Source organism: Corvus kubaryi, unplaced genomic scaffold (genome assembly GCF_017639235.1).
Source record: "Corvus kubaryi isolate FWS band 111438036 unplaced genomic scaffold, C.kubaryi_AGA036_p1.0 split1-37374, whole genome shotgun sequence".
NCBI lineage: Eukaryota > Metazoa > Chordata > Aves > Passeriformes > Corvidae > Corvus > Corvus kubaryi.
Genome location: NW_024582079.1, coordinates 1 through 10,730, shown reverse-complemented (window position 1 = coordinate 10,730; position 10,730 = coordinate 1). Strand labels below are relative to the sequence as shown.

The following is a 10,730-nucleotide window of genomic DNA, read 5'->3' as shown; positions in this document are numbered from 1 at the left end:
GAGTCCTCTGAGCTGGTGGTACCAGAGTCTGTTTTTGCCAAGTCCTCTGCAGACCAGTGAGGATGTTATTGCACCACCAGTAATGAAGATTTAGGGAGTCTTTTCTTGCTTGAAGGCTTGTGTCTTACATCCCTGTGCTGCTAAAGGTCTTTCTCTCATCCCTAAAAATCAATGCAATACTAAATTTTCTTTCTTCCTTCCACCTTCCCTCATTCTTGTATTGCTTGGTATGAGATGGGCCAAGGGCTCTGTGTGTGCTGCAGTTATCCCAAGGCTGACTGGATCTTTGCAAGTTAGAGAGATAAAAAAGCTGTGCAGAGGCAGCTGCAGCCCTTTTTTAAAATCTGAAATGTTAATTTGAGTATTTCCTCAGCCCAACCATCAATTTGTCATGGAATCTGTAAGTGGGTACTTGTCTCTGGAACCTCCAGCCTACTACCAGGACAGGACTGAAGCAGGCCAGTGACTTCCCATCTTACTCGTGCCTGCTGCCAGGCTGGGGGTTTCAAAGTGCAGGAGCTCCTGGCACACACAGTTCCTATTAAACACTCTTCTGAGTGACACAAGGGATGGGAGTGAAGTCTCCAGGCTGCTGTGTAGGCCATCAGGGGGGTTCCTGTGGGTTGGTGCCACCTGGGGCTCTGGGATTCTGCGGGATACAGATGATGGAGAGGGGCTGTGTTCCAGCCAAGGGACCTGTGGGTGCCTGGGATAACCCTTCCCCACCTGACCAAACTCCTGAGCTGCTGTGGAAATGCAAAGAAAGCGGGATAGATGTTAGTAAGAGTTGCAGTGTAAACCCCATTTCTGCAAGGCTCAAAGACAGTTGATCAGAAGAAACCTGTTTATTGTGAGGTTTAGGAAAACAATTTTTATGCAAATTGCTTTTTTTTTTTTTGCCAAGTAATGGAGTTGATACAGAACTTGGAATTATAATTTTAAGAATACAAATACATAGTATCTTCTTCAACAAACACAAAACAGACTTCTCCAGGGAACATTAAATGAACAAATGTTTCCTAAAATAAATGGGCAACAAATATGGGGTGGGAGGGACAAAATAAAACAACAGTCCAACTCAGAAGCCAAAACCCCACTGAAGAAGCAGCAGTCACATCTTCAATTTTATACTCAGGCTGTACTTTCACTTTGCTTTTCCTGTTCAATAGCTGGCAGAAAAAGAGGAAACAAAAACACCATCAATAAACATTGCTGTTTATGAACAGTAAACTTAGCCTTCCTGTGGAGACAGACTGAGAGAGTTTTGGGGGTGTACCGCCTGAAGAAGAGAAGGCTCTGGGGAGACCTTAGAACCCCTTCTAGTGCTTAAAGGAGCTCCAAAAGAGCTGGAGGGGGACTTTGGACAAGGGCCTGGAGTGACAAAAAAAGGAGGAATGGCTTCACACTGACAGAGGGCAGGGTTAGATTAGATGTGAAAGAGAAATTCTTCCATGTGAGGGTGGTGAGGCCCTGGCACAGGTTGCCCAGAGAGGCTGTGGCTGCCCCATCCCTGAAAGTGTTCAAGGCCAGGTTGGACAGGGCTTGGAGCAACCTGGGATAGTGGGAGGTGTCCCTGCCCATGGGAGGGGGTTTGAACAAGATGCTCTTTTAAAGTCCTTTCTAACCCAAACCATTCTGTGATTCAATGATAATGGTTCTGCAGGATACAAATTTCTATGATCATACTTAAAGCCAGAGAATGGTTAAATCCCTATTTGGTTTTTTTGGTCACCCTGAAAATGACAACTCATACCCACATCTGTGTAGCTGAAAGGGAGCAGTTCATGATGTGCAGAGCTTCTCTTGTATTTACAGCTTTGGCATTGGCAAGGATAACAAAACAGGGAAAAAACCCAGGTATCTAATGTTGAGGGACTGTGCATCTCCATGGCTATCAGCACATACATCCAGTGATTAGCAATACTCTTCTGAAGGAAACTGCTCACAAAATCTGCTCCAAATGTTCTTTTCATATCTGAAGCTGAGCATGAATCCTAGGCTTATCTGGCTGCCTGTGTCTGGGAGAAGACCCTGCATGAGAAAAGCTCAGGGGTGCTTTTCTGAGGGAGATTGCCTGTTAGATGAGGATGATGATAGGTTTTGCTTGCAGCGTTATTCCCAGAGAAGGTGCCTGGAGGTCTCCTGCCCGTGGCTGACAGCAGGTACCAGTGGGAGGCAGCAGCTCATCTGCCTGATAACATTAAATCCAGAGCTCGGGCACCCTCTGGGGATACTGCCTGGCCTGCCAGGGATGGGAAAAGGTTCCCCTGTGCCTCCAGAGGAGCTGGTAGCAAGGTAATTACAAACAGATTGATCCTGTTACCAGCACCCAGTGGGAACACTGGTCTTGCTTTTAGCAGAAGCAAGAGCAATCCCATCAGAAAGGGTTTTTCAGACAAAATGCACTATTGGTTATAATTACTCATATCCTTGGAAGCCCAGTATAGAGTCTTAGTATTATCCTCACTTAAAGTCAGGGATGAGTTTGAGCCTGTAATCCTGTGATTAGTATTCATTTTGCATATGAACTGCAATACAGATTATGTCCTTGCTACTTGTACTTCAAATAGCCTCATAAGCACTTACTTTCTTTAGTGGGCAGTGGATTTTTCTCTCTGGTTTCTGTCTTCTTCAGCTTGGTCTTGTCAAATGTTTCAATTTCTGCAAAATCTGGTTTGTCGGACATGATGGGTCCTGACAAAGAAAGGGAAAACACACCCATGGCTTCATTAGCTAGTGCTGTGATATCAGCCATCTGCAAAGCATTTTCTCCTCAAGAGAAAAAATATAAAAATACTATAAAAATGTTTATTCGAAAAACCCCCACAAACCTAGCACCCAATGTGGGACCTTTCCCTGAGGCTTGGCTCTTTCAGAGCAAAAGAGGAAAGGCATAAATAGAATTTTCTCTAGATTTCTCTGATGAAATTCCTAAAAAGCATAGTTTTCACATGGCAACAAGAATAATCAGTAATAAAGAGACAATGCTTAATTACCAGTAATCAACGGTGCCCCCTGACATAAACCTGTATTTTAAGAAATGCTGCTAACAGGAAAATCTACAATAAACGCCAAATCCAATAGGAACAAAGAGCTTCAATTATGATTTTCTTTTAATTAATAGGATTTGTCTTTCATTCTGAGCCCCCTGTACTGAGCACATCCATCCCCTGAGCTGCTGTGGACACTTCAGCGTAACAATAGAGGACCGGTTCCCCCAGCCCTTTGTTTGCTCTTGCTCCATACCCCAGTCACAGCTCAATGGCTTTGATTATACTCTGTTATAATAAAGAGAAATCCACAAAGCACACCAGCATTTCACCTGTCAAAACTTCCCTAATCCAGTTTCTCTCTTTATTAAGAAATTCGAGTTAAAATCCAGCCTGGGTGTTATTTCCCTTATTTCAGTGGAGTCTCCCATCAAGGCAAGGTTTGGCCCGGAGATGGCTGATATAATTATAATTTTTCCTTCCTGCAGAAAATCAGATTTCATTGCTATCTGCACTGAGACAACAGAGTAAATATTCACAAGGAAAAAATTTAAAAAAAAATGAAAAGCTACTAAAACCACATGGCATTACCGTCTGGCTGCTCTCTCTTCAGCTGCTTGGTGGCCGTCTGAGGCAGTGTGAGTTGAAAAAGGTCAGGGTAATCCCTCCTCTCCTCTCCCCTCCTCCCCCCTCCCGAACCCATAGCTATTAATATTGATTAGTTCAGTGCTGGGATTGCTCAGCGTTTAGGGAAAGGACAGATTGCTCCTGTAGAAAGTGCATGAGGGAGGGAAATGGGAAAACTGACATGGAAAACTGCCAAAATACATCTTGATTTTTCTTTTTTTCTGTTCTCTTCATGTACCATGACAATCATATAGAAGTTTCCCTTCCCACCATTTTCCAGTGCTGAGGTTTGCAGTAAAGGTGAGGTTTGGGGATTGCTGCTGCCAGATTAGTTTTTGGGGAGGGGATTGTAGGTGCATTCAGCAACATGCCTGGGGATCATCCCCACCTGCCCAGACTGGCAGAAGCATAAGGGGGCTTGGGGCTGTGGAGGGCCCTCAGCACAGCCATGGTGTGATTGCCGTGATCAAGGGCCAAGTCTGAGATTAGCATGGCCCAGGCACCACAGTGACATCCAGGAATGTGTCCTGAAGGGATGTACAATGAATTTCTGCTTGCTCCTGTTTTGGTAGCTATTAATTCAGTTGCTGATGCCTCCCTCAGCCCATGGCTCTGGAAGCAGAGAGAGAAGGGCTGTGTGCATCCTCCTGGATACTGGTGTGGGTTTCCTCTTGTGTACCTTTCAGTGTCTCCATCTGAAATTCCTGTCTAGACTCCATAATAGTCAGAAGGAAGGCAACAAAGTTGGGATAAAATTAACTGTGCCCTAGGAGTACCTGGTTTTCTCTACTGACTATGAGGCAGCCTGAACAATGAGTTCAGAGGGACAGCGATCTCTCAGCTGACTGAGAGCCTCTGGAAGGTCTGTGGATCTTTCTGTTGGCACCGCAGGCTTAGGTAGTGTGGGTTTGAGTCTGATATGTGTGCATGGAGAAAATGGTTTTAATGTGCTTAAATGTGTCTTAAGGATCTCTTCTTACAATGTTTGTTTAAATTAAAACAATGAACAGGCTTGTGGATGGGCTTGATCTTAAATATTTTTCCCAACCTAAGGGATTTGTGCAGGCTGGCTTGGTTATCTCTGCATCTGCACTGACCACACAAAATCACTGTGTGTGTGCACCATATTTAATGTCAGGACTCAGTTCCTTTGCTTCCACCCCACATATCCAATCAGTTGTCACAAATAGAAAGCTGCATTCCTGCCTGAAACCCCCTGGGAAAAAGCAGGAAGGCAGCCACTTGGTGAATATTTGGTGTAAGCCGTAGCTGAGATTTGGCATTGAACAGTCTTTGTGTCTAGTTTAAAGAGAGAGCATTAACCTCTTTTTTGGCTGGACACAAGATTTAGAAGATCAGAAAAGACTTTAAAACATAATCTGAGTGATTCATGAATCCAGGCAGTTCATGAGTTTCAGTTTTTTAAATATTTGTTCATTTTTAAAATAACAATTATAATTCTGATTGTGAAGAGAGACTAGAAGGACAAAACCTCTTAAAATTCAAAAGTAGCACAACTTCTCTCAGTGGTAGAGAGCAAACAAAGTGTTCAGGACAGCAAAGCAGAAGAACCTCAGTTTGGGTTCTCTGTGTCCAGTCATGGGCTCTGCCCCCAGGATGCACAGCAGAGCTCAGGCTCTTCTAAACATGCTAAGACAGGGTGAGCACGCTTGTTTTCACCACCACTACCACTTTAATTGCCCAATTTATTGGCAAACTTAATATTAAAACCAATTTGGGATATATTGTTTGGGTTTTTAGGCTAAAGATGACCACGTTTTAAATTGAAATTGGGTTGGGTTTGTGAGGAAGGTGCAACAGTGCTAAGCCAAATAACATAATGATGAGAAATTACATGTTCTCACTCTGCTGAAATCAGGAGATACTCATCTCCATAACAAACATCTTGACCATTGCATAAAGTGCCTGTCAAGTTTCTGTAGCTTGTAAATTCGGTGCTGTGGTCAAACACAGCTTGTGTGGGATTCAAACCTCATGTTTATGTGCTCTGTGCAGTACACAGCTGGATGCAGTTTACATATGGAAAGTTTGGAATTTGGCCTGAGGGCATCACATACTTCGAGGGAAAGATGGGTAGGTAATATCTTACTCAGATGCCTTTTCCTTTCACTAGTAATGGAGATATTCTTGCTATATATGCAGCAAAGCTGTTCTTTGTCAGGTTTTGAATTGCAGGATTTCGGAGTCACCATCTTCAGTAAGGGGAACATGATGTTTGCCTGGCCTTGGGGTGACTGTGGTTGCAATGAACCTCAACTTTCTCTGTGTTGCACAGAGGCAGCAGAATGATCCAGTGTATGGAAATGTGAAAAACCAGGAAGCCAGTGGAGCATGCAAACTACAGAATCTTTATGGATGCTCTACGCATAAAGCATGTAAAGCTACTTTGGTATGGCTGTGCCTGAAAAGCTGCCTCATACAATGGAAGCTGTGTTTTGTTTCAATTTGTTGCCAAAAGATGAAGGGCTGAGTCAAACCTGCCAGGACTGACACTTCTGATACCAGTGAGTCACCTACCATTGACAGCAGTAAACCATGCCTGGCAGCACAAGCCACTGAGTCTGTCAGACACCCACAGAGCAGCAGGGAAAAACAAACACTTGCTACCAGAATTCGGTAATAGGTGAGAGGAAACGTTTAGAGGGAGCTCAAGTGAAAAGTGAAGAGTGAGGCTGGGTGGTTTGGACCCTGTTGCCACTTGGCCTTTTCCCTTGGCTGCTGTCACTTGGAAGCAGCGTACCCAGCCCGAGCAGGGCTGGGGCTGCAGGGACATTAATATATATTATCTATCTATCTATCTATCTATGGGCTGTAGCCTTTCGCAGGCTGGGGGATGCTGTGCTCATGTTTGGCACAAGAGGGGCTCTGGAAATGCCAAGTTTCATAGAGACGCGGTGGGCAACTGCCAGAAGAAGGGGTTTCTTTCTCTTTGGTGCAACAGTAGGAATCAAATGGTATCTATTTCCACAGGGAGCTGAGGGGGGACAAAGCACCCTAACGTGAGCAGCCGGGTAGAGGAACAGACGCTCGAGCAGATCAGTGTCTGTAGCTGAGCCAATAAGCTGACACAACTGATTTTATAATCACATTAGTGCTGTCTCGAAATAACACACCCACTCAAATATAACAGTGATTTCATTTTCAAAATGTTGTGGTATTTTTGGTGCTAAAGGTAGGGGATCAATTTGTCAAGGCTGAAAGCTGGGCTGGAATCTGCATGCACCCTAACTCCTGTAGGTCCCCGTGAGCACTGAGCAGGTAACAGGATTGGGTGTACTATGATCTGTCCTTAGAAGGTTTCCCGTCCTCAGGGGAACAGGAAAAAGAAAAGACTACAGCTTCACTGAAAGGGTTTTCTTAGTTCTCTTTGTGCCTTTTGTTCCATCTTGCTGCCAAAAAAAATATCCCTGTTTGGGAACGGAGACAGGTTCCCAGGCTAAGAGACAATGAATCCTGGGGGTGTAAGGAAGGCACTGATCCCTCTTTGGCAGACTGTCTGCTGTAATGCTGCACTGCCCATGAGTAAACACTCGACACTTGTCTTACAGTGGATGTTTTATCATTACCTAAGGTGTTTCATTTTCCTTATCAAGACCATTGAACCTTGAGGGTAGGTACATGGAGAAGATGAGGGGGGAGGAGAGGCAGCTGTAGATAGTCCTTCTCCTTGGGCTATTTTTTCCAACCCCATGTTTTCCAAATAGCTCAGGAGTTCAGACAAGTCTATATCAGAAGCCCTGTTGCAGCAAAGAGCAAAAGGAGAAAACATAAGCTCGTGGGAGTAGAAATTTCCTCTCTCCCTTTTTTTTTTTTTTTTTTGATATTATAAAACTTGGTATGGGGGTGAATTTTTAAAAGTTTAACCAGATGGAGATTTTTGCAGCAGAGCTTTCTCAAGAACTGACCCAAAAGCATGTCTTCCAGCACAAAGTACTTGGCTCTGGCCTGGCCCCTTCTAGCAAAATATGTTGACCTGTGCATGCATTATTAAAGGAAAAAGTAGAATTAATACAGAATGTCCATGCACAGGCTTCCCCCCCAAAGCCAGGGTGGGGAAAGAAGCAAGTGATGTGTTAGTCACATAAGTTAGTGCTACAGAGCACATGATAGTTTGTAATGAATAGTGGTATAGAGACTCAAGTTTAGCATGACTTTGAGTCTTTAACAGTCTTTTTTTATTTTCCTCCTTTCTGTCTCTGGACAGAAGCATCTCCTGCAAGCAGAGTTTAGGGAAAGAGTAAGACAGGGAAATCTTGGATGAGCATTGGGAGTGTGCTCAAACATGGCTCTTCTCAGTGTAGCTGGCTGCTCTGGAATTAAACAATGCACTCTTGGGATTCTCCCTCTCTGCTTCAGACAGGAGAAACATTACCATTCCTAATGAAGTTCAAATAGTGGCACCCACTGTGCAGCAAATAGATAACCAACATAATCCAGGAGAAGATAATCAAAGATCATAAAATCCAGAGATCTACTAACTCTATATTAACTTCATATTTTCCTTTTGTCCACAAGAGAAAGGACAATAGGTGGGTCTGTTGTTACAGTCCGTGTTGTGCTGGGGTAGATACAGAGGTGTACTCCTCACTCCTGAGACACAGGGCTGTGGATGTGGTTTTGAGGGGTGCCTCACCAGCACTTCTCTTTGTGTTGCCAAATCATTCCACTCTCAGTAGCCTGGGACTCCTGGTAGCTTGAGTGGTTTTATGTTTGGGGAGAAGAAGATAAACCCTGAAGTTTTTCAGCTGCTTAAGGAAACAAGGCCGCTGAAGCAGAGGAACAGAAAAGGCAGCCAAGTTATCTTTTCTAGCTGATTACTCTGAGCAATTTACAGAATAAAAGCTTGTATTTCTCCATCATCTTTTCCAAAAATCATTTTCCAATTTTATAAGCTTGTTATACAGTGTAACCCAAACACATGGGTATTACATGCTGTGTACAAGGTCAACAATTATGTAAGAAAGTGGTCATCAGTAAGTTCCACATCTGTTAACTTCTGCCTTTTTGATGAAAGCTGCAAGTATTTTATGTTAAATGCTGTTTTTCTTTTTTAAATTGTAAAAAAAAAAAAAGAAACACGATACTATTTACTTCTCCTGGCATCTGAAGTGAACATCTCTTTCTTCAGAACATGACTGAACTAGAAAATTTTATGTAAAGTGCTGAAATCAGTTGGATTAAAGCTCTGTCTTCATCCCAGGGTTAACCTGAGCTCTGTCAAAATGACTCCTCTGGAGTTAGTGTACCTTGAGTGTGAGTGACCACACCATGAAATAACATGGGAACAGCAGAGAGTGATTGTGTTGGCAAATGACAAATTGTGGTAACGTGAACTGTAGCCTTTCCTCAACCCAAGGTAAAAGCACCACAGCAGTTTGAGTATAGATTCCATGTGAGTGCAAAGAACAGGAATTCAACAGGGATGGGGATGTACAAGCTTTAATTTGAGTTAACTTTAACTATCTTTGGGGCATGAGTGTGTATGTCTACAGCCCAAGCTGGCGAATGCAGAGAAAAGCAAATAGGAAGTAAAAATGCAAGTGTGCAACACCGCAATTTTTGCTTGCCTGGTGCATACGTTGAGTGATTTTCCCCTTTAGATGAATACTAGCTTGCACAAAATTCAAATAACTCAGCTGTCTACAGATGGGGGCTGGGGAGGAGTGTGGGAAGGGGAACAGACGGAAGGAAATGGAGCTGAGAAGACTGAATTAACCTTTCAATGTCTTGAATTTCAAGGAGGGAAGAATCATCTCTTGTTAAGTCTGCAACCATGCAATTAAAATATGAACAAGCCTTAGAAGCCACATTTGACCCATATTCCTAGATTTCTACTTTAAAGACAGATCTTCTAAAACCAAGATTCAGATCCAAAAAGTGTTCAGAGGAAGAGAAAAAAAACCCTCATGCTGTAAATGTTTATTTTAATCACAGAACTCTAGTAGAAAAATGAGTAAAAATGTCTGACATTTACGCAGAACATGTGCCTTTGATATTGAATTCAGTTTTAAAAAACCCTTACATATGTGTCTAGTAATGGCTGACAGTCTTTGAAATGATGAATGGTTTTCTCCGGGCTGGAGTTTGTGTTTCTATAAAATAGATCCTTTCACCTGCTTGCTTGAGAAGTCCCATTTGTTAATACAAGGCAAAGCTATAAAAATGAACTTTGATTCTTAGGTGCCCTTTTGGACACCATGAATTAGAACAACTGGATACTTGCTGATATGAGAGTTTCCATGGACAGTTATGGATGTCCAGAATGGCCAAGTGTCATGTGCTGGGCATCCTGGAACAAAATGTTTGTTAGAAAATGTTATAATGCTGGAAAAGAAGAACAAAGTAAAGACTCAGTTTGGGGACGTGTGTCAGTTTCTGGATGAAATATGCAGGAAAGGAAAGGTCTTTGCAGAGCAACCAGCTGGAAAGTGTTTGCTAATTCCTGCTTGGTGTTGAAAGGACTCACGTTTGTCAGTATTTTTTGCAAGACATCAATAGGATCCACTTAAAGCAAAAATTCCAAGTTCAGAAGAATGTATCAAATAATTTTTAAGTGAACAGTTAAACCCAAAAGCAAACACTTTGCTGACATACAGATAATTTCCAGGAAAAACTGTTTGGCATATACTACACAGGTATTACACCAGACAGTGCCTTGTTTTGCTATGTGTCAGATTCCCATTTCCTCCCAATAAGACAATAACCTAGTATGAAGGTGAGGAGTTGCATGGCAGGCTACCAACCTTCCAAGGATTTGATGACTTTGCAAAGCTGATTTAAGTTTTGAAGTATTTTAGCTCAGTTTGTACTAAGCCTTGTACAACAGTGAGCACAGTTGGGATAAGGATATTTTTCTTCAAGTAGCTTCAGTTTCTGATGAGGCGTAATGCAGGGCTGTTGCTGGAAGTAGACTTAACTGGAAGCTAAAGTCTTCAGAGAATATTTATTCTAAAGTCATTCTAGGTCAGGATGGGAATTGGGGATACATGAAGGAAACACGGCTCCAGTTCTTCTGTGACATATACAGGCGATAGTGATTGTGCTCATGAATAGCTTTTCCTGAAAACAAGGGAATTACACCAGTAATTATTT

General features: G+C 42.8%; 1 protein-coding gene across 1 annotated transcript; it reads right to left on the bottom strand.

Annotated features, from left to right (window-relative positions):
- Positions 1–830: 830 nt before the first annotated feature.
- LOC121657860 (thymosin beta-4-like) lies at positions 831–3,708 on the bottom strand. Its single transcript, XM_042014030.1, has 3 exons — positions 3,582–3,708; positions 2,587–2,694; positions 831–1,169 (listed from the first exon to the last, which is right to left on the bottom strand). Exons 1-3 carry the CDS (start codon positions 3,691–3,693, stop codon positions 1,132–1,134), a joined length of 258 nt encoding a protein of 85 aa, XP_041869964.1. The 5' UTR covers positions 3,694–3,708; the 3' UTR covers positions 831–1,131.
- Between the last annotated feature and the right edge of the window lie 7,022 nt (positions 3,709–10,730).

What these genes read in the sequence shown, in the direction of transcription:
- LOC121657860 (XM_042014030.1), bottom strand. Translation starts at nt 3,693, where the DNA reads ATGGGTTCGGGAGGGGGGAGGAGGGGAGAGGAGAGGAGGGATTACCCT. An exon ending in GAAGAGAGAGCAGCCAGACG is followed by an intron (nt 2,695 to 3,581) that starts GTAATGCCATGT and finishes TTTCTTTGTCAG; the next exon opens with GACCCATCATGTCCGACAAA. An exon ending in TCCACTGCCCACTAAAGAAA is followed by an intron (nt 1,170 to 2,586) that starts GTAAGTGCTTAT and finishes TTTTTCTGCCAG; the next exon opens with CTATTGAACAGGAAAAGCAA.